This window comes from Lolium rigidum, chromosome 3 (assembly GCF_022539505.1).
Source record: "Lolium rigidum isolate FL_2022 chromosome 3, APGP_CSIRO_Lrig_0.1, whole genome shotgun sequence".
Classification (NCBI taxonomy): Eukaryota; Viridiplantae; Streptophyta; class Magnoliopsida; order Poales; family Poaceae; genus Lolium; species Lolium rigidum.
The window spans coordinates 270,169,536-270,195,912 of NC_061510.1; the positions used below are offsets into that span (position 1 = coordinate 270,169,536).

General features: G+C 45.6%; 2 protein-coding genes across 3 annotated transcripts; both read right to left on the reverse strand.

Moving 5' to 3' along the window:
• Positions 1-4,445: 4,445 nt before the first annotated feature.
• LOC124696507 (probable E3 ubiquitin-protein ligase ARI2) lies at positions 4,446-8,224 on the reverse strand. The gene is made up of 5 exons (XM_047229228.1): positions 8,087-8,224; positions 7,206-7,238; positions 6,836-7,112; positions 5,208-5,688; positions 4,446-5,121 (listed from the first exon to the last, which is right to left on the reverse strand). The coding sequence occupies exons 1-5, from the start codon at positions 8,222-8,224 to the stop codon at positions 4,446-4,448; spliced, it is 1,605 nt and encodes a 534-aa protein (XP_047085184.1).
• An 811-nt stretch (positions 8,225-9,035) lies between these two features.
• Positions 9,036-13,390, reverse strand: LOC124699477 (probable E3 ubiquitin-protein ligase ARI1). Of its 2 annotated transcripts, none has more exons than XM_047231779.1 (5): positions 13,214-13,390; positions 12,188-12,220; positions 11,807-12,080; positions 10,683-11,163; positions 9,036-10,086 (listed from the first exon to the last, which is right to left on the reverse strand). In XM_047231779.1, exons 1-5 carry the CDS (start codon positions 13,388-13,390, stop codon positions 9,423-9,425), a joined length of 1,629 nt encoding a protein of 542 aa, XP_047087735.1. In that variant the 3' UTR covers positions 9,036-9,422. The 2 variants fall into 2 exon arrangements, with proteins under 2 accessions (XP_047087735.1, XP_047087736.1); XM_047231780.1 differs by lacking the exon at positions 13,214-13,390 and adding an exon at positions 12,837-12,858.
• Positions 13,391-26,377: the final 12,987 nt, after the last annotated feature.

A 26,377-nucleotide genomic window follows, 5' to 3' on the forward strand; every position in this document is an offset into this window, starting at 1 on the left:
TGCATAAACCTCTATCGAGCTTCAGTACAAAGTTACAAACACACCCCAAATTATGGCAATTATCATCCTCTACCATCAAGGGCGGAGCTAGCGTGTAGATTTGACCATTGGCGGAGCTATGTAGGGGCCGACCTGGGCCGTGGCCCGCCCATGATTTTGACGAAAAAACATGTATACCTATGTAACAATGGCCCAATCCATTAGCTCTAGCAGATGCAGACCAGCCAACGAGCAAGCACCAAGCAGGCCAGCAACAACAAAACGATTTGGAGCGGCCCAGCCATGCAACGAGTAGCGAGAGCTCCAATTCTCGGCTGCGGAAAAGCCAAGAAGGCAAGGCAACGCACTCTAAAAAAAATGTATATGGTAGCTAGTAGCTTCGTAATTCTTAAAAGAAAAAACAAAGCTACTACCTTCTTTAGGCAGTTAATTTCCAGCGCTAATCTAGCAGGTATTATTTTCTGACCACGGTGCCACCATATCAATTGTTGGGCTCGGCTGAAGTTTGTCAGGTAAGTTTTGTTGTTTTCTTTCCAAATTCTTAGTTTTAGTGGTTTAAAGCATGATTTTTCACTCAAATTTTTCCAAATTTTTAGTAGTCAACAAATTTTTTTTAGCATGGCCCGCCCATCTTTTTCTTTGTAGCTCCGCCACTGGATTTGACACCAATGGATTTTGCTAATCTCCTTCACAACTACCCAAATAATATACAATAACACCACTATACCATGGAGAGTGAACCTAATGATATTTTGTTCTGGCTTTGCCCGTGTCTACCATGTTGTCAACAACAAGACCATAGATCCCTCTTAACAAGATAATCGGTTTACCTCGAGGAAACTATTTTTTCTGGTCCATTGATCAGTTTTCTCCATGCTAGTCACCCAAAAGAGACTTATTTTTTATTAGCCAATCATAGACCTGTCTATGCCGCCCACTTCCCCTTATGTTGAGAAGAAGAAATATTTAATTGATATTAAGGATGAGCGCTACAAAATTGTCGAAAGATGATATTGGTTAGGACTTGATTAAACCACATAGCTTGTCATATGTAATTGGAAGCTCGATCTCTTGGGAGACAGAATTATATAGTGTGGAAGGCACTATTTTTGTGATGTTGTATGATAATTCATATTGAAAATTTTAATGAACATGTATGAACTAATACATGAGTTTTTTAATAATATGTATATGTGTTCTTTTGGAGTACACACTACAATATAAAATAGAATTAGTGACGAAACACTTTTCTCACTTAATACACTGTTTTTGTCACCAAAGATAATCTGGTGACAAATCTATGGTGTCATTAGAATTGTTACTTAAGCTATATCACAGAAAATCCCTAATGACACTACGCATTTTTGTCATTGTAAATAACATATTCGGTGACATTTTTGAGGTTGTCAACGATTGTGCATAATAGGTGGCAACCAATTTTGTCAATGTATTTATGAAAAATTGGCACTGTTAGATTGAATGGGAGCTTAGGATTGGTCAAGCAATGCTGATGTGGCTTCTAACATGGGGGCCCAAGATGCATACGTGGATGCTAAAACGTGGGTTCTTCATAGTGATGTGGATGTTGTTGAGTGGGAACAGACGGTTCTGACTCGTGGGACCAAGCGATTCTTTCAAGTGGGACTAGACGTTTCTTACATATAGAGGATACGAGAATGAGACAAAAAATTACCCATGGGTATGTAAAATGGAAAAAATATCGAACCGATCGTTCCATACCCCGTGTACCCATGTACTCGTCAAGTGGGGCCCCGGTTATATTTTACATAGGAAAAAGGCTATAGGGGATCGTCGCGCGCAGCTGCCAGCGCACGCGGCTGTTCTTTGTAGAAGCGTGCGAAAAACTAGCACACGACTAGTAGCGCATTATTGGCAGCATGTGGCAAGTCAAAGCAGGCGACTAGTAAGAGGCCCCCACCAGCGCCTTGGTGCAGAACTTATCCCAGCGTGCCGCACCGTTGGCAAGCGAGTAGTACGAGCTCATCGGTCGCGTGCACGCTACTACGTGCGCTGCCACAAGTTCACGACTGAGTAGAACGATAAATAGTGGCAGCGGACCGCCCTAAGCCCGCTACTGTTATATTGACTTAAACCAAAATTTACAGATGCGCATTTCAGTATCCCCCCTCGGCGATCAGTTCAAAAATCCGCCGCGCATGCCGCTGACCCCGCCGCTCGGCTCCGTGCCTTGGATTGCCGGCCGGCTGCCCACCGCGCCACGCCTTCTTTCCGCCGACAACACCGCACCGCGCCTCCTTGCTGCTGACTACGCCGCGCCGCGCTCCCTCGCCCGTCCCCACCCGGTATGCACTACGGCCCACCCTTCACCTGTTCGATGAAATGCTCGTATGAGTTGCCGATTGCATTGTATATGTTTGATTGGTTGTCGACATGCTTGATGTTTTACAGGAATATGAGTTGCTGATATTTTATGGGAATGTTGATTAATTTTCATTTTGACAAATCTCTAGCACTCGTATGTCCATTTTTAGCAAAGGTGATGCCAAATTTTTCGTGATTTTCTTTTTTGAATACTAATAATTTTCAATTTTGATTTGTTAGCCATGTCATTTTGCGGAAAACCCAATGACGTTGTCGCCGGGTCCTCTTCCAGCGGTTCGCATGGAGTCGAAGAAGAAAATGCAGACACAATCCGCACCCTCCGAGAAGAACTTAATGTAGTTAAGCAAGAATTGGCGACCCTGAAAGCAAACATGGCCATCATTGTCGAAAACCAAATGGAAAATAGGGTCAACGGCACCCTTCCTATCTTGATCCAGTCGATCGATGATTGGATTGCCGAAGGTCGACAAAGGCCACATCCCAAGTACCAAGGATCTACCGAGGCGTCTGGTTTTGCCGAGCTGTCATATCCTGCCGCGTCCGCATCACATGTGGCGTCAGATCCTGCTGAGCCTGCTTTGAAAAAAAAAAGGATGGAAAAGACCTAAGAAAAAGGATTATGTCGGTTGACAAACAAACCGGGTTGTGGACAAGATCTACACGAAATACCGGCAGTATCATGTGGCCAGTGAACCTATGTTATTGTTGGAGAAGTACCTAACGGTACCTGGTGATATGAAGAGTCTGCATGACCTCATTGTGAAAGAGAAAAGACGTCTTATTTGTATGGAATATCGAACATACCCGCTTTTTATCGTCAATGTTCCTAAGGGCTTGGACTTTGTCGATAAACACCCCGCTGACATGTTTTTCCTGAGATTTCAAAACATATTCTCCATATTTCACATGCATAGACTCCACTGAAACTTTGTTCGCCTATTTACGCTTGCTGAGGCCTACCAGGTCAGAAAAGAGCAAGAGTTATCCCCGAGCTTGGTGATAGCGGATCCCTACTACCTGTATAAGAGCTACTTGGTCAACTATGAGAACATACTCAATGCGATGTATTACATCGAAAATCTCTTCTTGGTGGATAAGGATAAAGAAACGTTTGGTCTTCCTTATTTTCCCAAGTAATTCACTTGCTAGCGCCACAAGATGCTTTCGTATATATTTCTTTCAATATGTTTGAGTTTAAAATATAATGGTATGTTTGAGATTGTGTTGCATAGAGATCAATATTGCACCATCATTGTTTTGTGGATCCAACACTCACACGCCGTGTATTTTGACTCGGGGAGTGTAAAACCGAAAAACCACACCAACATCAAGAACGTTTTGGATGATGCTCTCAACAGTTACTACTTAAAGGGTAACGATTTGAAAATAGAAGTAGTCATAAGAGGCACGCGTGTATTCCTCAAAACGGAGTTCCCCTGCGTGAAGCAACCAAAAGATAGCACGATGGAGGCATTCTACGCAATCCATCACATGTGTAAGTTTGTACGAGATCATCGGCTACTTTAGACCCATTAGTCTTACAACATGGGTCAAGGACTTCGCAAACTGTAGCGAGGAAAATTTCAGATTCGAGTTGTATCGCATTTAGCATAAGCTTGGCCAATTCATTAGGAATGATGTCTGCAGTTCGGAGGGTGTTCTACTATGACCCTGTAAAACCAAGTCAGTGGCAGGAAGAGACCACCAGGACTTCACGACGTTTGATGGCCGCCCCGTGGAGAGTAGTCCGCACGTTAAAATGTGGTTTTTCCGACAGGTTTTAAGAGTTTAAGTTAAGACTATTCTCTTAGGAATAACGAATAAGCACTGCCAGTTTTTCTGGAGAGAAAAAATCCAAACAATGTTAAGCTGCCTTCCATGTGCCTGCCAGGAGAGCCTACCAGAGAGTATCCAAAAGAACTTCCATTGGAGCCTAGCCGTCCTCTGTTTGGGACGGAGAAACAGAGTTCCTCTGCACCTTTCCACAGCAAAGAAACAGAGTTCCTCTGTTGGGAACAGAGAAACATAAACTAGTTGCTCTGCACCTTTCCATGGCAAAGAAATAGAGTTCCTCTGTTTCATCACGGCTGGAACTCCTTGGCTTTGTCCGGGCCTCGGGGCCGGTAGGTGGCGATGTCGACCGTGTCGAGGAGCAGCGGCAGCAGCTCGTCCTGGATGCACTTGTAAATCTCTCCGCAGTGGGTTTGGACGATCTTGGCGAGGTTGAGGGCGTCCTGCTTGTCACGCAGGATCTTGTCCTCCTCCACCGGGTCCAGCGAGAACTCGGTGGCGAGCACCTTGGATAGGCGCTCGACGTGGCGTTCCAGCTGCTCCTGGTAGTCCTCGAACAGGACCTGCGCCATGGCCACCTTCCCCTGCTCCGTCTTGTGCACCTTGCCGTGGTAGTCGTCACCGAACATGTAGAAGGCAAAGACGTAGGACCTTGACAGCACCTGCCGCGACCGGAGCAGCTTCTGGTGCGCCTCCGTCAGCCAGGCGCCGTCCTGGAGCAGAGCGTGCTGTTGCAGGGTCTGCAACCACTTGGCCCGCTCCTCAACTGCCGGGCCCAGCTTCTCGTGCTCTACCTTGTACGAGTCGCCGTGGATCTTGAAGCGGTCGTAGAAGTGCGTGTAGCGGTGTAGGTGCCGCTTGGCGTCGTCCACCTTCTTCTTCTCCCCCTCCACGAACCGGTTGCAGCTGTGGTTGTCTATGGAGGTCCATGTGTGCGCAGACCCCGTCGCGCCACCGCACAGCCAGCTGCATGCATACATAATTTCACATTCAGAAAACCGAGTGATCACGTACCGTACACCACCAATAAGCCTATCATTATACCAACTTACCATAGGTACTGGCCACATTTGCAGGTGACGAGGTTGCAGCCGCCCTCCTTGACGATGGGCTTATAGCACTTGGGGCAGTTCTTGGTGTTGGCAAGGATCCAGTTAACTGTCTCCGACTCGCCGTTGCACTTGACCTCCCACTGATCCCACATGGTGCATGGGCACGGCGAGTGCGCCTCCGCCGCGCAGGCGAAGCAGAAGCCCAAACCGCAGGGGCACTCCACCTCACAGTGCTGCTCGCTGCCGCCCACGCGGATCGCGCGCCCGCAATGCGGCACGCTGGGGCACCACTTGACGAAGTCGTTGTCCTCCAGGTAGGACTCGAGCAGGAAGCGGTCGAAGCGCCTGGCCGCGTCCGGGTACCGGCGGCCAAGGAGGCGCCGCACCACGGCCTCATCGCAGATGGCAGGGCACTTCAGCCCCATGCACCGGATCTGCTTCTTGCCGCTGTCGACCGAGGTTTTGAAGTACTCTGTCCAACCTGCAAAAATTATGAACACCACCATAAGGAATATGAATAACAGCGCATATATAAATAACAAAGATGATCTCCACCCGGCAACAAATTCTTATTGCTCCATTGCAAATCATGAATGGGCACCGTTTATCTAAGGGGACTAGATAGGTGCTCATCTTAGAGGGAAAATGTGTTGCATTCAAGACATTCAACTATTGCTTACATATCAAGAATTTTAAAATCATGAACAGCCATTTTTTCTACTCTAGGAGAACTAGCTCGATGCTTATTTTAGAGAAAAATAAAAGGGGCATTTCGGCCACTCAACTATTTGCTAACACACCTGAACTGTAAAATTAGACAATCTTAACCTTCAACTGCAAAGCCAGGTAGCAATACCCCCTCCAAACCATTCGAGTGAGGTTCTAACCATTTCAAACTGATTTTAGATTAAGTGGTGCCTACTTGTCTGCCATGTTACCTTCATACAATGAGAAGATAAAACTAGCAATAAAAATTTATAATATATAGTAATGATGTATTGGGGAAAGTGTTCATACTAATTCCAAAAATAAAACTATCCACTTTTCAAGTTCACTTTTCCAATAAATTTGAATTTCTTTGGATAAAAATGTTCAAAGAGCCCCGGAAATAGAAAATTTTGAATCTCTTGATATTTTCAAAAAATGGAAATGACAAACAAAATTCATACTTTGGGTTCTGTTTGAAAATTTTGGATTTTGGTATTTTATATACACTTTATCCTATTTCAAAAATAGTGTGCAACTTTAGGATGTACAAATACACGCAACTTTTTTGTACAATTTTTGGATTGATGATGCACAACTTAGTCAACTTAGAGACAACGGTATCTTAGGCTAGACATAGGAAATCCTTCAACAAAGTGGAACAACTGCATTTTCTGAGAAGAAGAAATTTTCTTGGCTAACTCGGAAAGGAATTATGTAGCAACCTTGGTATTGCTATGACACCATTTAGTATTGTACTTTAATACTTCTGAACTAATGAGCTGGATTTGTGATGTTCGTACATGACAACTGAATTGTGCATGTAGAGTGTGAAATCCTAGAACTGCCACCACTATAAACCAAAGAGCCCTAAATACTATCATGAAGATAATATTATAAACAGAGGAAAGAGACAAACTCACAGTCATTGCAGAAATAATGGCCACATTCCATGGTGGAAACGACGCTCATGGAAAATTCTTCAAAACACACCATGCAGTTCATCATTCTTGAGGGCGATGCCCTGCAGTTGTTATTCTCCTGAAGCACGACGCCTGCCTCCCTGAGCATGCGATCCCGCCCCTTCCTGTCGAAGTGGTCGCATATGCATTCCGTCTTCCACCGATGGTGAATGAGGAGAGCGCGCGCATGGTGCTGCTTTATGTTCAAAAGGTTCATCACCATGGACAAATCTTGTTGCTGTAGGTAGAGGAGAAGAAAAATTAGTAGTGTACTTTGCTCGTCGTACAATCTGAACTCCAAGATTTTGCCTATTTGAGTGACTCCAGTTACCTGTGCAGTGGAAAGAGATTCTTTTGTAATGGCCTGCGAAAACAGAGAGAATAGTGGTTCAGTAGTGCATCTTCTAATTCGGTAAACAGCTGGAATAAATATAGTTATTCCAACTAAAGGAAACTTCACAATAAAGTTGAGAACACTCAAAAGTATTACAGACAAACACGAACCCAGCAAACAATCGACAGCCCGGCGATTTTTTCTGGATACTCCAACAGAAATTTTGCATTAATTTGAAGAGAGGAAGTTCATGCAAGACACGGAAGGAGTTTGATGAGGTGGAGGCTCGTTTAAGAATTTCTCCAAAGTTTCAATATGTTGAGCAATCCGTCAGAAAAATTATACTACTAGTACGATTCCTGCGATCCAAAGGACTTTTAAAACAAAAAAATATAATAAAATGTATAAAAAAAATCCTATAGGAAATCCTTTGACCAAAAGGGATCGAAGTATGTATGTGTGTTTCGATTATAGGTAGAGAGCATATGTGGTTTGGAATAAACAAAGTAAAATGTGCTGAACTGAATTTCTTACTGCTAAGATGAATAATCAAACCAAGCTACGCTACACGACAGAGAGAACCCAACCAAGTCTCGATAACCAGCATCGCGTTCTAATTCAACAACCAGTCGGCTTAATTAAATCATCATAAGTTCATAACATAACCGCAAGCAGATCTGGCAAAGATTCCGGAATCCAGCTGACACCAAACTCGCCAATGCAATTCCGAAACCAAACCATGGCTCAACGGCCTTAGCATCAATCGCGCAGATTATACCAAGAACATAACAGAAATTCCGTGCTGCAGACCCTAACTTGATTTGATCAGGCGATAACCGACGGCAACATTGGACTCGTTCGACGGGTTACTCTCTTACCCAGCAATCCACGGGGCGATCCGGCGCCGGCGTGTCCTCCTCCACCAGAGCGTCCTCGTCGGCCTCCATCGCGACGTCGTCCTCGTCGTAGTAATCGTAGTCGGAGTCGTAGCCGTAGCACTCATCGTCGCTGGCCATGGCGGGCAGTCCGCCGGGGCACCGGCGAGTTTTGGGTTTGGTCACGCGGCGCGCGCGAGGGATGGCGGCGAGGGCAGACCTGACTGAGGAGCGAGGGTTTCAAGGCCGCGGGCGGGGCTTAGTAGCTATGATCCGGTTTGAGTAGTAATCAGATAACGAGGGGGTTTGTTGCCCCGATGATTACGGGTTCGATACGGACTCTTTATGATTCGTCCGGCAGTAAGAGTCAAATCAAATTTTACAAAATTTGATCAAATATTTAGCAAAATATATGTCATGTAGGATTCATTGTAGCATTAAAATTATCATAAAGTACTCCCCATGTCGCGAAACATGCCGAATACATCCAAATTTTGATAAACCTTCGATATATATTTCTTGGAACGGAGAGTTATTTTTATATTATATATATATTTGGTATTATAAATTTTAATACAGAGTATATTTTTTTAATTCTAGTTCAAATTTTGTAACTTTGACTAAATCTAGAATGCGAGGTAATTGTGGATGAAAAGAGTTTTTTTTTTAACACCGGAATCAGTTGGTGCACTTTTGTAACTGTTTTTTTCTGCATGTGGACTTTTATAACTGAGAAGGTAACATAGATATTTCTTCTTGTATTAGGGAGACCGATTATGCTAATTCTCATTTACCCAAGAACGCTCATATCGTTATGGGCGAGCTACCCAGCTTCCGCTGTAACAGAACCAGTCCTATACTTGACCTGGAATATGGTGCTTTTGGAACAAAAACATGTATCTGTGTAACTTGGTGAAAAACAAAAAAGCTAGCCAAGCACCCAGAGTCCATATAAATATAAATATATATATGAGGTTCAACCAGGCGAGGTTAACAGCAATATCACTCCAAGGTTTATGGGATATGCACTGAACCAGCAGTTGCTTTTATCCCATCCGAAATGCAATTCTAGAACTACGCTTTGTACAGACACCACAAGTGCCTGGATAGATCCCTAGGAGCTTCACTTGCAAACAAATCTATTCTACTCCCTCCGGTCCATAATAAGTGCAGGGAGTACTTTACTTAGGTTAGGGCCTTCTTAACCTCAGATCAGCCTGAACCATTTCCTGTACGTGCACATGTGCATCAATGTATGTCAGGACGGTTTTTCACTCTTTAGCTGCTGCCACACTGACTGTCCGGCTTGTGCAGCAGCCAAGTGGTACCCGTCAGTGCGTCACACCGAGAACAGCTTGGCTTTTACAGGGCCATCCGGCGTGTACATGGCGATGTCCATGGGTTCCACGAGCAGCGGCAGCAGCTCGTCCTGAATGCAATGGTACATCTCCCCACAGAGTGTTTCAAGGATCTTGGCCAGGTTGACCACCTCCTGCTTCATCTGCACAATCTTGTCGTCGGGTAGCCCTGGGATATCCGTCACGAGCACCTTTGACAGCTGCTCCACGTGGCGCTCCAGCTGCTCCTGCTGGTTCTCAAACAGATTCTGCGCCGGAGCCAAGCTGCGCTTATCTGCCGGGTCTGTCCGCAGCTCGCCGCCAAACATGTAATAGGCAAATGCATATGATCGTGACACCACCTGCCGTGACCACAGCAGACGCTGGTGCGCATCGATGAGCCAGTCACCGTCCCTGATCATCCTTGGTCGCAGGCAATTCGACTCCAACTGTTTCACTTGTTCTTTGATGGCAGGCCCCAGCTTCTGCTCATGCTCCTTGTATGAATCCTCATGGATCTTGAACCGGTTGCAGTAGTGCGTGTACCGCTCTAGCTGCCGCCTGCCGGTATCCACATTCTCGTTGCTCTCCTTGAAGCGGTTGCAGCTGTGGCCCTCGATGCTTGTCCATGTGTGTGAGGACCCTGTGGGTCCACCACATAGGTAGCTACATTCATAAGAAACTAGTGTCAAAAGTAATAATTGGTTTTAGTCAGGAAGAGCAAATATTCCATTACTATATGTTGCACTTTGAATTTTGAAAAACAATAATTGGCATTCCATTATTATATGTCGCACTTCGAATTTTCAAAAAATGTGATATAAATCATGGACATTGGTTATGTTGTATGTTGTGCACTCGCAAAATTTTGTCTCAAAATATGACCCTATGTGACCTGTGCAAAAAAGAAAACATAAGTGGATTTTTTGGATGAAACTTTACATGTGCACAAGATACAGCACCAACTAGGTCCATTATTTATTTTACATTTTTTTAAAACTTGGAAGAGCTCTCATACAAAATGGCATGCACCCGCTACAGCAGGTAACATAAAAACATTCCTCCAAGAGCTTGTGGTTTGGACATGTGAGCCACTGCAATAAGCATGGACAAGAATAATAGAGCATAAATTATCCCCAAGACACATTTGCAGTTTGCAAATTGCTGATGCGCAGTTCAGCTCACATGTTTTCACCAAAAGATGATATATTTCTCAACTTGTACGCCCACCTGCCAGTACCATAAATGTAAAAAGAGCTTACCACAGATACTGGCCACAGTGACACTTGACCAGGTTGCAGCCATCATGCTTCTGAATCGGCTTGAAGCATTTGGGGCAGCTCTTGGTGTTTTTAACGATCCACTTGATGTTCTCTGATTCGCCGTGGTTCTTGACACTCCATTTCTTCCATATGGTACACGGGCATGGTGAGTGTGCCTGCTCCATGCAGTTGAAGCAGAAACTGACACCGCAGGGGCACTTCACCTCGCAGTCAGTATCACGAGTACCAACACGAATCGCACGGCCACAGTGTGGGACGCTGGGGCACCACTTCACGAAGTCATTGTTCTCAAGATAAGACTCGAGCAGGAAGCGATCAAAGCGCTTGGCTGCATCAGGGTACTTCTGGCCAAGGAGGTGCCGCACAATGCCCTCCTCGCAGATGGCAAAGCAGTTCACCTCCATGCAACGAATCTGCTTCTTGCCACTGTCTACGGCTGCATAGAAGTGCTCCGTCCAACCTGAACAAAGATTTAAAGCCATGGTAAGAAAATATACATGTTTTTTTGCAAACAAAAGTCTTTCGGTGCATTTTTTCTGAAAGCTTAGGAAGTTGGATGATATATTAACTTGATGAATGCTAACAAGTAAAATCAAATAGGCATTCAAATAATGTTGTTTTTTCACATCCATGCTACTTACATCGACTGTGCTCTTGTACTTGCCCTTACTTTTCGTAAATTATGCTTTTGCCACCATGTTGGTTTTCTAAGATAATGTGGTTCAAGAAGACCAAAATGCCTACATGACACGTAACTTGTATCTCCACACCCTTCTTTTCTGCCATGGCAAGGGCCAAGATACAAAGACGTTCCAACGGAGGAAGACATGGTAACATTGCCATGTTTTGAAAGAAGCTGACATGGTTGATCTGGTCAAACCGCAATGACCACACAGTCACTAGCCAAAATGGCGGAAACAAGAAACATTCTGGTGTTATAACAGCAAAACTAGCATGCAAAAAGAAAGTAAGGGCAAACTCCAAGACAGGGTTGCTGCTAGAGGGACAATTGAAAAAGATCATTGTACATATCAGAATAACTGCATAACTTGAAATAACGGTACAATCAGAAGACAAGTGCTGAGGGACAGTTGCGAACTCACAGTTATTGCAGAAGCAATGTCCACAATCCATAGTTAATACATCAGTCAGGGACAAGTCATCCTCAAAGCACACATTGCATTTGGAACTTGTGGAGGGTGTTGTGTTGCACTTCTCCTGCAGCACAATGTCTGCTTCTCTGAGCATGCAGTCTCGCCCCTTCCTGTCAAAATAGTCATAGATGCGATCTATCTTCCACTGGTGGAAGATAAAGAGAGCACGGGCGTGGTGCTGCTTTATGTTGAGCAAATTCATCACCGTCGACAAGTCTTCTTGCTGTACGTAGAGTAGATAAAGAAAGCTGTCAGTGAAGCACAAATATGGGCAGGACAGGCAGAACCTAACCTATGTTATCATAAGAAATGGCCAGCACAGCATGTTACCTGTGCAGCAGAAAGGGAGTCTTCTGTAATGGCCTACAATAACAGGTATATATGTCAAGATCTTAAAGACTTGAACAACCAAAAGGACAAGAATCTACTTTAAAAATATATTACATACTATATCCTAGTGCAGGCATAAATCCCAGAAAATGCAAAATACGTTGTACAAATGATTATAGACAAGATTACTTTGAGTAAACCATGAATATTTTACTGTAAAGACCAAATCATTGGTAACAGACAGGAACTGAAGTTATACCATAGGTGATGCCTTGACTTTGCACTTTTACCTTAACTTGTACGGTAAATAAAGTTAAATTTATAAAAAAAAAATACATTGAAAAAGGAAAGCAGTGCATGCCATACTAGCTTCTTCTACTGAATGAAGAATTGAAGAAGTTATACCTTACTTGTATGGTGCTTAAAGTCATACTATTTAGTAAGCAGAGCTATAGATTCAATAAGGGAAGCTGTGCATGCCACACTAGCTTGTTCAACATAAAATGCAATTTATAGTTTTAGTAAATGACATTTCTCATATAACACAAGTATTAAGCAACTCCACACGCTTCAGACGAATGAATGAATTCTACTGTAGAACGACCATTATTTTGGGCGAAATTGAGGAGTTGCAGGAAAATGATTAAACCTTCTGCAGCCAAGATGGTGACTGAATTGAGGCTCAAACCAATATATGTATGTGGTTTCAAACTCAGTCCTGCCACTGACAATACTGTTTCTCTGATTACATTGGGATTCTGCATCAGTCAGCATTAACTGGCACAAACCCCATCCCGTCGGAAGCCGATCTAGTAAGGAACCGAAGAGACCTGACCGACGGCTAGCGCATTGCTGAAAGGAGAAAGCAGAGACCCGCCCAGAGCAGAACTAGAAAGAAAAGGGGCCGCAAAATTTGGGCGAAGGACTGGGAGCTCGAATCCCGCCGATCTCGGCGAGGCGGAGGCCCCAATAGCCCGCAAGCGCACGCAGACCAGCGGAACAGGGCGTGCTGGCGGAGGTACTCACCCAGCAATCGGCGCGGCGCTCCCGCGGCGGCGGGTCGTCCTCGGCCAGGCCGAGGTCGTCCTCGTCCGCCTCCAGCGCTAGGCCGCCCCAGTCCGCCGCCTCCTCCTCCTCCCCTTCGTCTTCGCCGTCGCCGTCGTCGTCGTCGTCGTAGTAGTAGAACTCGTCGTCGCTGGGCATGGTGGCGGGAGGCTGATCGCGCGCGGCGGGGAGGGGAGAAAGGGGATGAGGGTTTTTCCGGAAAGGCTTCGGCCTTCGGGGGAAGGTTTGGTTTGGCACCTCCCGAAGGCTTCTTCCGTGTCGTGCTTTTTTCTGCTGCGATTTGGCTGGTTGTTAGAGCATCTCCACTAGTCTCCCCGAGAAGCCCCCACGACCACTTTTTTTCATCCGGACGGCGAAAAACGGCCCAGTCAGGCCCCCGGTTCCTTGTTTTGGTCCGGATTTGAGCCTATTTTCGTCCGGACTCCCCATGCCATCCTCGGTTTCCCGGGGGTCTCCCGGGGACTCCGGATGAAGCTAAACCAACCGCCCACGCTCACGTGTCTCCTCTTTCGTCCGGATTCCCCGAGTCATCCTCTTTTTCCCCGAGAAACGCCGCTTGGGGAGCACACGACTGGGAAACTACTCCTTCCCACGTCAAATCTTTCTCCAATCCGGACGAAAATTTCGCCGGATTTGGGCGTGGGGAGTGCCAACGAGTGGGGATGCTCTTAAGCTCAAATCCATCAACGTGGGGTTTAAAGGCTCACACTTTCCAGGAAGCTAAAAAGGCCACTCGAAGGTCGAACCGAGAGGGGAGGTTGGTTTCTGCTCCGAGTTAGGACTTCATACTGTAGCTTTTTTTAAGATGGTAGAAGTATTTTTTATAAAGACCATATATTAATATCGCGAAGATACCAATTATATTTGGCTATGCAACAATATTATGATCTAATGGCATAAAGGATGCACACAACTAAATAAAATTTAAAAAAAAGGTCCCGCTACAGAGATCCATAACTTGAAACAACAACACTGACACCACCAAGACAACATCGGAAGCTCAGCTTCTCTATAAGCGACCTCTCCAAGAAGGAAACAGTGCACAAACGTTCGATCATAGATCTTAGGTTTTCACCCTAAAGAAACCTATCTCTCTTAAAATAATGTCTTCAACAAGAGCATTGCCAGGAACAACCAATTAAGACCAGACCTTGGATTTTCACCCTGAAAGATAAGACTCTGAACTTATCCAGTGCAGTCGTCCCCACATACCAGTCGTTGTTACAAGTCACGAATCACCAAGCCAATTCCACCTCAGCACCAAGATCCGACCATCATAGCTATTCCATCTATCTCGGCTTGATGACCTTCTCCGCTAGCACCATGGAAAGAAAACGAGCTAAATGGTATTAACCGCCAGTAGAGCTTCGAAACGCTCCCTCTTAAACCAAACGACCAGATAAAAAAACATGGACGCGCACGACCGAAACCATCCAATCCAGCAATCTCCATGCATTAATCGCACAATGAATTTCGCCGTCAGGGCCTTCCGGAGCACGACAATCCACCTAGACTGGTTGGAACAAGCATCCGACAGATCTTCAAACTTGGTCCGAGAAGAATAATAGAACCGCCACCTTTATTCTTCGACGCGGATGAACATGCCCCCATGCCGCCATCCGCCGCCCAACGACGACGAAGGAGGTACGCCTCGCTAATTAAGTCGTCGCCGCCAAGCCCATGGCGGTTGCATAGAAGAAGACTCGGCAGCAGGTTGTGATCCCCGGTCAGGAACCCAACGATGTTGTCCATGGTTGCTCGAATGAAAGGGCCAAAGCCGTCCTCGCGACAGAGCGTAGAAGACGAAGCAGAACGACCAGGCCCTCTAGGCCCAGACCAGGCCCACGCCGTCGCCGCCCAACCGTAGGCGTCTCGCATCCCGTCGCCTTGTTGCCTCCTCCTTCGCACTAAGCCCGCCCGCCACCGCACCTCCGCGCTCAAATGCGTCGTCATACGTGCCGCTTCCACTGTCCTCCATCGTTTGGCGGGTCGGGTGCCGCCAGCGCCGGCGACGACAGCGGTGATACGTCTCAAACGTATCTATAATTTCTTATGTTCCATGCTACTTTTATTACAATACTTGAATGTTTTATACATACTTTACAACATTATTATACATTTTCCTGCACTAACTTATTAACAAGATGCCGAAGTGCCAGTTGCGGTTTTCTGCTGTTTTTGGTTTCAGAAATCCTAGTAAGGAAATATTCTCGGAATTGGACGAAATCAACGCCCAGGGGCCTATTTTTACACGAAGCTTCCAGAAGACCGAAAGGGAGACGAAGTGGGGCCACGAGGTGGCCAGACACCGGGGCGGCGCGGCCCAGGCCCTGGCCGCGCCGGCCTGTTGTGTGGGCCCCTCGTGCCGCCACTTGACCCACCCTTCCGCCTACAGATAGCCTTCGTCGCGAAACCCCCTGTACCGAGAGCCACGATACGGAAAACCTTCCAGAGACGCCGCCGTCGCGAATCCCATCTCGGGGGATTCAGGAGATCGCCTCCGGCACCCTGCCGGAGAGGGGAATCATCACCGGAGGGGCTCTACATCATCATGCCCGCCTTCGGATTGATGCGTGAGTAGTTCATCCTTGGACTATGGGTCCATAGCAGTAGCTAGATGGTTGTCTTCTCCACTTGTGCTATCATTGTTATAGATCTTGTGAGCTGCCTAACATGATCAAGATCATCTATTTGTAATGCTACATGTTGTGTTTAGCGGGATCCGATGAATATAGAATATTATGTTAAGTTGATTATCAATCTATCATATATGTGTTGTTTATGTTCTTGCATGCTCTCCGTTGCTAGTAGAGGCTCCGGCCAAGTTGATACTTGTAACTCCAAGAGGGAGTAATTATGCTCGATAGTGGGTTCATGCCTCCATTGAATGCGGGACGAGTGACGAAAGTTCTAAGGTTGTGGATGTGCTGTTGCTACTAGGGATAAAACATTGATGCTTTGTCTAAGGATATTTGTGTTGATTACATTACGCACCATACTTAATGCAATCTGTTGTTTACAACTTAATACCGGAAGGGGTTCGGATGATAACCTGAAGGTGGATTATTTAGGCATAGATGCATGCTGGATAGCGCTCTATGTACTTTGTCGTAATGCCCTGATTAAATCACATAGTAATCATCGTTGATATGTATTGAATATTTATTTGTCAATTGCCCGCCTGTAATTTGTTCACCCAGCATGTTAGTTATCTTATTGGAGAGACACCTCTAGTGAACTGTGGACCCCGGTCCATTCTTTACATCTGAATACATTCTACTCGTTTTTACTTGTTCTTTGCAAACAAACACCATCTTCCACTCGATACGTTTAATCCTTTGTTTTCAGCAAAGCTGGTGAGATTGACAACCTCACCGTTACGTTGGGGCAAAGTACTTTGATTGTGTTGTGCAGGTTCCACGTTGGCGCCGGTTTCACCGGTGTTACGCCGCACTACACTCCTCCACCAACAACCTTCACGTGCTTCTTGGCTCCCTACTGGTTCGATAACCTTGGTTTCATACTGAGGGAAACTTACTGCTGTGCGCATCATACCTTCCTCTTGGGGTTCCCAACGGACGTGTACATCTACGCGCATCAAGCATAAATTTCTGGCGCCGTTGCCGGGGAGATCAAGACACGCTGCAAGGGGAGTCTCCACTTCCAATCTCTTTACTTTGTTTTTGTCTTGCTTTACTTTAGTTTTACTGTCTTGTTTGCTTCATATTAAAAACACAAAAAAAATAGTTACTTCCATTTAATTTATTTTGTTATCATGTCTAGTCCTGTACTTGTTTTTATTTTCACTAGTTAGGCTTAATGGAAAACAACAAAAAAATTAGAGATCTTTATGAACTTTATCTTGAATTAGGACATGAGGTGTTTGAAGAGAAAATTAAAAAACCTATGGAGCTTTATATGCATGCTAATGGCAACGTTATTAGTATGAACTCTTTGAACACTATTATTGCTAATGCTATGAAAGAATTTAAGCTTGGGGAAGCGGGTTGTGATATTTTTAGTCCCCCAAGCATGGAGGAGAAAATTTACTTTGATGATACTTTACCTCCTATATATGATGCTTGCAAAAATGAATATGATATTTTCAGTCCACCTACTATTGAGGAGAAAGTTAATTATGATTACAATATGCCTCCTATGTATGATGTTTATGGTGACGAGAATAATAATGATAGCTATTTTATTGAATTTGCTCCCACTACAACTAATAAAATTGATTATGCTTATGTGGAGAGTAATAATTTTATGCATGTAGCTCATGCCAAGAATGTTGTATGCGATAGTTATATTGTTGAGTTTGTTCATGATGCTACTGAAAGTTATTATGAGAGAGGGAAACATGGTTATATGCATCTTAATAATATTAAGTTTCCCCTCTTTATGTTGAGAATCTTGAAGTTACTCGTGTTTTGTCTTCCTATGCTTGTCACTTTGTTCTTCATGAATTTATTTGTGTACAAGATTCCTTTTCATAGGAAGTGGGTTAGACTTAAATGTGTTTTGGATTTGCTTCTTGATGCTCTCTTTTGCTTCATCTCTTGATAATACTTGAGTTGCACTTTCTGCGCCTAGCTGAAAGGCGTTAAAGAAAAGCACTTCTTGGGATATAACCCTTTTATTTTAATTACTGTATTGTTGAGTCTTGGAAGTTGTTTACTACTGTAGCAACCTCTCCTTATCATCTTTTTGTGCCAAGTAAAGTTTCTATGTTAAAGTTGATGATAGATTTGGATCGCTGCGCAGAAACAACATTGCTGTCTGTCACGAATTCTCGCAGAAGTCTCTGTAAAAAAATCGAAAAAATCTGCAAATTTACGAGCGTGATCCTCATATAAGTACGCAACTTTCATTAGTTTTGAGTTTTTCCATTTGAGCAAGTTAAGTGCCCCTGCCAGATTCATCTTTACGGACTGTTCTGTTTTTGACAGATTCTGTCTTTTATTTCGCATTGCCGTTTTTGCCATGTTGAATGAGTTTCTTTGTTCCATTAACTTTCAGAAGCTTTGTGCAATGTCCAGAAGTGTTAATAATGATTGTGTCACCTCTGAATGTGTGAATTTTGGTTATACACTAACCCTCTAATGAGTTTGCTTGAAGTTTGTGTGAAGGAAGTTTTCAAGGGTCAAGAGAAGAGGATGATATACTATGATCAAGAAGAGTGAAAGGTCTAAGCTTGGGGATGCCCCGGTGGTTCATCCCTGCATATTTTAAGAAGACTCAAGCATCTAAGCTTGGGGATGCCCAAGGCATCCCCTTCTTCATCGACAACATTATCAGGTTTCTTCTAGTGAAACTATATTTTTATTCCATCACATCTTATGTTCTTTACTTGGAGCGTCGGTTTGCTTTTATTTTTGTTTTGTTTTGAATAAAGTGGATCCCACCATTCTTATATTGGATATATTACGCTCCGCTTTTTCATATGGAACACTTGTGTTCTTAATTGTGCTTTAATGTTCATGGCGAAGGCTGAAATTGCTTCGTTAAATTGCTATTTGGTTGGAATCAGAAAATGCTGCATATGGTTTGGTATATTTGGCAATTGTTTGAGCTCTCATAGATCATGTTTAAGCTCTTGCATCATGTAGTTTAATCTATTAATGAAGAACTACCGTAGAGCTTGTTTAATTTGGTTTGCATGATTAGTCTCTCTAAGTCTAGATATTTTCGTATAAAGTGTTTGAACAACAAGGAAAACAGTGTAGAACCTTATATGCTTCCAATATGTTCTTGTGTGAGTTTCGCTGTACCTGTTCATACTTGTGTTTGCTTCAAACAACCTTGCTAGCCCAAACCTTGTACTGAGAGGAAATGCTTCTCGTGCATCCAAACACCTTGAGCCAAAACCCATGCCATTTGTGTCCACCATATCTACCTACTATGTGGTATTTTTCTGCCATTCCAAAGTAAATTACTTGAGTGCTACCTTTAAAATTTCATTCCTTTACCTTTACAATATATAGCTCATGGGACAAATAGCTTAAAAACTATTGTGGTGATGAATATGTAGTTATGTGTCTTAATTCTTATAAGTTGCTTGTTGAGCGGTGACATAGGCATCCCAAATGGGCCTGCCGAAGATAGTACCCGGGGTTTACTGAAGGCCCACTATCCGAAGAATAAGAAGATTCGGGAGCCCAAGATATATGAAGGAAAGCTAGAATTGTAATAGGAAGTATTATTTGTAATCTGGCGGGATGAGTTAGAAACCGTCCCGGACTCTGTAACTTGTACAAAACGAAACCCTCGGCTCCACCTCCTATATAAGGGGGAGTCGAGGGACAAAGAAAGGATCGAATCTACTGTCAACATAACCCTAGTTTTCATAATCGTCGAGTACTTTTCGCCTAAACCTTCGAGATCTACTTGCCCTCTACTTCTAGCAAAACCCTAGTCTACAATCTGTAGGCATTGACAAAGTAATCCTTTGTCAATTGGCGCCGTCTGTGGGAATTAGAGGTTGCAAGGAGCTGATCTCGATGGCACGTTCAAGATCTTCGACTTCGTCGACAGCAAGTAACGCGACGGATCGAGGTAACAAGGAAAAAACTGATCTATTCAATTTTATTCCTCACCCGCCCTCCCGTATGGATGCATGTGCCTATCTGGAGGAGCCCATCATCATGACGTTCGGAGAATTCCGATTTGGCGTCAACAAGGAAGGATCCTACCGTCTCGAAGATCCGATCTCGTCGGAATTTTCAGCGGTCGATTCTAGCTCTTCGTCGAGTGACGAGAAGTCTCCTTCGCCATGCTTCATCGACACCAAGGCAAAGGGAAAGCTCGTCAAGATCTTCAGCAACACATCCTTCGAGTCGTCTGCGGACTCCTTTATAAGCAGCGACTCCGATAGCGTCGACAGACTTCAACTTCATCGACAAATCTGCTGCCATCGGAAAGGTCTTCACCACTCTATACGATGGTGTCACCAATCCCGATAAAAATCAATGTTCAAAATATCATCAGATCTATGCGATCGAAGACGCAGGCCCATCAGAACCAGAAACATCAGAGGCTTTCGACAATTTGGGAAATCCATACGTCGATCCCGCTAATCTCAGGAGAGGCCTAGGCACTAAATACGTCGGGTCCTCGCCTCGAGAAAGAGCACAACTCCCGCAAGCAGCATGGGACAGGGCCGCAAGAGCTATAGATGGTTCAGAACCAATGACCACCACTGCTACTGCGCAAGAGCTACAAGCATATCAATATAGACTTGCTCGAATAAGTCGAGAGCTGGAAAAAGAGACAGCATCCTTGAATAGGAGAAAAGAGGCGGCTTCCGCATCTAGCAGGCGTCGAGCAGGACTCAGTCGTCAGTCAGAAACTTCGGCAGATAGCCATAGAGAGGCTCGAAGGAGAGCAAGATCTCGGCTGCAAAATATACCCGAAGGAGAGAGGGGAAACCTAATTCAAAATCTCGACATGTCCTTCATGACGATCGATGACAGGGGAAACATCATCCCAAAAACACCAGAAGCAGGTTACATGGCAACACAGGCTTACATCCTCGCGTCCAGACCACCTCCTGGGGACCCGAGAGAACCATTGTTCAATATGGCGATGGCTGGAGTAGGAGTTATGGGAACAGCGTTTGCAACAACGCCTCCCGAAGAAAATCCCAGGCAAAATAATCCACGACCCAATACAGCAGTTCAAGACCCCCCAAGAACAAGTGGAGCAAGAGACACAGCGGTCCAAATAAGGGTAGATAGAGCGCGACAAGAAAGAAGAGAGCGTCAGCACTCACCAGAGCTTGCCGACGAAGATATGTGTGGGCTCCCGTGCTTTACGAGAAGAGTTCGAAAAACCCGAGTACCAAAAGGGTTCAAGTTACCCGAGAATTTCAAGAAGTTCGACGGCCTGCAAGATCCCGAGGACTGGCTCGTGGATTATCTCGAGATGGTAAAGCTGGTAGGAGGAACCAGGGCAACAGCTATGCAAAGCATCCAAGTTCATTTGAGCGGTGCCGCGAGATCTTGGATAAAGAAACTCCCCCCAAGTTCCATCGACAGCTGGGATAACTTCGAGGACATCTTCGTGAAAAACTTCCGATCTACCTGTAAAAAACCCGCGTCATTGGAAGAGTTGAGAGCATGTCGACAGAAACACGACGAGTCGATGAGGAAATACATACAGCGATGGAACATCATAAAAAACTCGGCAGAAGATATATCTGACGAGCGAGCAATAGATGCGTTCGTGGCAGGAATTCGGCGAGGAGATTTCGTCGAGGACTTGGGGAGAACCAACCCCAAGACCATATCAGCACTCATGGAGATAGCCAATAAATGGGCAGATGGAGAAGACGCAATATACAATAAAAGACACAGGTCGCCAGAAGACGATCGTAGTCGAAATTATCAAAATAGAAGGCGATTTTCTCGCCAGTTCTACAACAACGATGCTCCGGGCCACATATCTGCCGGATTTCGGGGAAATCCTGGAGGAAATAGTCGAGATGACTATCAAAGGAGTAATGAGCAACAAGGCGACAACAGAGGTGATTTTCGTGGCAACAGGCAAAATAATGGACCAAGGATTCCAAGACCTTACGTGTCTCCCGAGGAGATGATGAACGGTTCGTGCCAAATGCACTTTTACCTCGACAACAATGGGAAGAGGCAGTCAGGACATCTCCAGAAAGACTGCCGTAATTTTCAGGCAATGTTGCGAGCTGCAGGAATTGCAAATGCTCAAGCAAACAACAGAAACCCTCGGGAGCCAAGGAGCGAGATCCACCTTCCACCTCCTCCCGCAATTACCGAAGAAAATCGACACCAGCTCAGAATAGCGGCAGCACCACACCCACCTCCATATGTTGACCCCAACTCTAATGGTGCGGTCTCGATGATCCAGAAAGCCAGGCCATCAAACAGGGCGCAGAAGGTAATTTCGCGACAAGTGTTCATGGCAGAGAAGATGCCTCCACCAACAGTCGAGTATTTAAATTGGTCGGGGCAAGACATCGGCTTCACGATCACGGACCATCCGCAGCAAGTTCCTCGACCAGGACAATCAGCACTCATCTTACCCGCAGTAATCGCTGGTTTTGACGTGTCGAGAGTTTTCATAGATGGCGGCAGCAGCTTAAACCTCATGTATGCAGATACATTGAGGAAGATGAACATATCGCTAGCAAATCTGAAACCAACTGACACACGTTTCCATGGGATCACACCAGAGAAGCCAAGTTACCCATTGGGCAAGATCAACCTCGACGTTCAGTTTGGAACCCGAGAAAACTACAGGATAGAGAATTTGGAGTTCGAAGTTGTCGATTTCCCGTCACAATATCACGCTTTGTTGGGACGACCAGCGTATGCCAGGTTCATGGCGAGTGCCGCATTATACATATCTGTTGTGGAGGTTGCCTGGGCCCAACGGACCTATCACAATCAAAGGAAGTTTCGCGTTATCTGATAAATGCGACAAGGATTTCCATCGACTGTCAGAGACTTTCGGGATGCAAGCAGAGTATGCGGCGCCAAGACTCACTGACTATGATGTGCTGCCAGAAGTAGGGAGATCCTCTAAGGAGCCAACTTTTAATACAACCAAGGATTCAAAAGAGGTACAGATCCACCCGACAGATCCAAAGAAAACGACGTCCATTGCCGCAAACATGGATGTCGCATAGGAAAGCGCGCTCGTCGAGTTCCTCCGTGAGCACCTGGAAAATCTTCGCATGGTGTCCAGCTGACATGCCGGGAGTACCCGGGGAACTTGCCGAGCACCACCTCAATTTGGATCCTCTCGCAAGACCGAGTAAAGCAACCTTTGCGGCGTTTTTCGGAGCCTAGTCGCAAAGCCATGTTATCCGAAATAGATCGACTCAAAGACGCTGGTTTCATCGGGAAAATATCTACGAAGCCACATGGGTAGCTAACCCGATAATGGTGCCGAAAAAACACACAATAGTCCTTCGCATGTGCGTCGACTTCACGTGTCTCAACAAACATTGTCCTAAGGATCACTTTCCCCTCCCAAGGATCGATCAAATCATCGATTCCACGGCGAGATGCGAACGTCTTTCCTTTTTGGACGCATACTCGGTTATAACCAGATCAGGCTAAAAGAAGAAGATGAAGCCAAGACAGCGTTCATTACACCTTATGGCGTGTTTTGCTACAAAACAATGCCCTTTGGTCTAAAAACGCGGGAGCAACATACCGACGGATGATGCGAAATGCTTAGCAACACGGATTGGAAAAAATGTACAAGTCTACATCGATGATGTCGTAATAACATCAAAGAAAGGGTCGACTTTGATCGAAGATTTGAAGGAAACCTTCGACAACCTCGACAAGTTCTGCCTCAAGCTAAACCCGACAAAGTGCTCTTTTGGAGTTCCCGCAGGAGAACTTCTCGGGTTCTTAGTATCAGCAAGGGGGATTGAAGCCAATCCCGAAAAAATACAGGCCATTGTTACTATGCGAAAGCCAACAAAGCTGAAAGAGATACAACAGTTAACGGGGCGAGTCGCAGCTTTAAGCAGATTCGTCGCCAGGCTAGGAGAAAAGGCGCTGCCGTTCTACGCATTGATCAAACAGGGGGACAAATTTCAATGGAACGAGGAAGCAGATAGAGCCTTCGAGAACCTCAAGCGAGCAATTTCGACACCACCGATATTGGTGGCACCGAAAGAGAAAGAACCTCTCCTCTTGTACATTGCAGCCACACCTCAGGTGGTCAGCACGGCCCTAGTAGTTGAGAGAGAAGAAGAAGGCAAGCTTCATGGAGTTCAGAGGCCAGTATATTTCATCAGCGAAGTACTGTCGCCCTCCAAACAGCGGTACCCGCAATATCGAAACTGGCATATGGAGTATTCACGACAGCAAGAAAATTGCGACACTATTTTTCGGCGCACCCGATAATAGTGGTCAACGAGGCTCCCTTGTCAAATATATTGAACAACCCAGAAGCTACGGGTCGTGTCTCCTTTTGGGGAATAGAACTTTCCCCTCGGGACATCACATATGAAAAAAGAAAAGCAATAAAATCACAGGTCTTACCAGATTTCATTGCAGAGTGGATGGAACTACAAAACACGGGACCCCCAGATTTATCGAGAACTTGGACCATGAATTTCGACGGGTCCAAAAGACTGGGAGGTGCCGGAGCAGGCGTGATATTGGTATCACCTGAAGGCGACAAGTTGAAGTACGTTCTGCGGATGACGTTCCCAAACGCGTCTAACAATGAAGCAGAATATGAAGCTCTCATACACGGGATGAAGATGGCGAAAGCGTGCGGTGCAACCCGATTGAAAATCTTCGGCGACTCACAATTGGTGGCACAGCAGGTCATGAACCAATGCGATGCGATCAACGAAAGTATGATAGCATACAAAGAGGTGTACAATGAGCTGGAGAAATTATTTGATGGTTGCGAGGTAAACCACATCAGCAGGATGAGTAACGACGAAGCCGACGTTCTTGCGAACATCGGGTCGCAGTGTCTCGCAATCCCTCCAGGCGTGTTTTGGGAAGAGATAAGCGAGAGATCAACAAAACCAGCAAAAACAAAGAAGGAGAAGAAAGCGAAATCCTCGAGTACCACCAGCGACACGTTAGAAGAAGAAGAGGAGCAGGAGCTAGTCATGATGGTGCAAATTCCATGGATGCAGGCTTACATATCATACATCCTAAGGAAAACGATACCCGACGATCCAGTTGAAGCAAGGCGAATAATCAGGAGATCAAAAGCTTTCACTGTGGTAAAAGGGGAGCTGTACAAACGAAGTATTTCGGGCGTGCTACAGCGATGTGTTACACCCGAAGAAGGAAGAATCATCCTGAAAGATGTGCATGAAGGAATATGTGGGCACCACGCGAGCAGCCGGGCTATCGCGGCTAAAGTTTTCAGAGCAGGATTCTATTGGTTAACATCAATTGAGGATGCAAAGGAAATAGTGAGAACTTGCGACGCGTGCCAAAGGTTCGCCGCCAGACCTCACTCTCCCGCAGCAGAACTCATGCCAATACCACTATCCTGGCATTTTGCTCAATGGGGTCTCGACATGGTGGGGAAGCTACACAAAGCCTCGCCAGGAGGTTATGAGTATATGCTTGGTGATACGTCCAAAACGTATCTACTTTCCCGAACACTTTTGCTATTGTTTTGCCTCTAATTTGTGTATTTTGGATACAACTAACACGGACTAACGCTGTTTTCAGCGGAACTGCTCCGGTGTCTCGTTTTTGTGCGGAAATCCAACTTTCGGGAAAATCCTCGGAATTCTTGCGAAGGCCCTATTTTACCAAAATATTGACGGAGCCAGAAGGGCAAAGGAGGTGGAGGCCCGAGGGCCCCACACCACATGGCGGCGCGGCCCAGGGGGGGCCCGCGCGGCCATGTGGTGTGGCCCCCTCGGCCGGCCTCCGACGTCCCCCCTTCGGACTACTTATTGGTTTCGACCTAAAAACGCACGGGGAGAAGTCGACATCGCCAGAAACCCTCCAGAGAGCCGCCACATCGCGAAACTCCGTCGCGGGAGCCGAAGTCTCCGTTCCGGCACTCCGCGGGACGGGGAATTGGAGGAGATCTTCACCGCCATCACCGCCAACGCCTCTCCATCAACCAGCAATGTTTCCCCCATCCATGTGTGAGTAATTCCCCCGCTGTAGGCTGAAGGGGATGGTAGGGATTGGATGAGATTGGTCATGTAATAGTCATAAGATTGTTAGGGCATAGTGCCTAGTATCCGTAGATGTCACTTTTATGATATTGTTGCAACTTGTTATGCTTAATGCTTGTCACTAGGGCCCGAGTGCCATGATCTCAGATCTGAACATGTTATTGATTCATGAAGATATTCGTTGTTTATGATCTTACCTGCAAGTTGTATACACTTGTCGCTGTCCGGAACCAATGGCCCCGAAGTGACGAAATCGGGACAACCGGAGGGGATGGTAGTGATGTGAGGATCACATGTGTTCACGGAGTGTTAATGCTTTGCTCCGGTACTCTATTAAAAGGAGTACCTTAATATCCAGTAGTTTCCCTAGAGGCCCGGCTGCCACCGGCTGGTAGGACAGAAGATGTTGTGCAAGTTTCTCATTGCGAGCACGTACGACTAAATATGGAACACATGCCTATTGA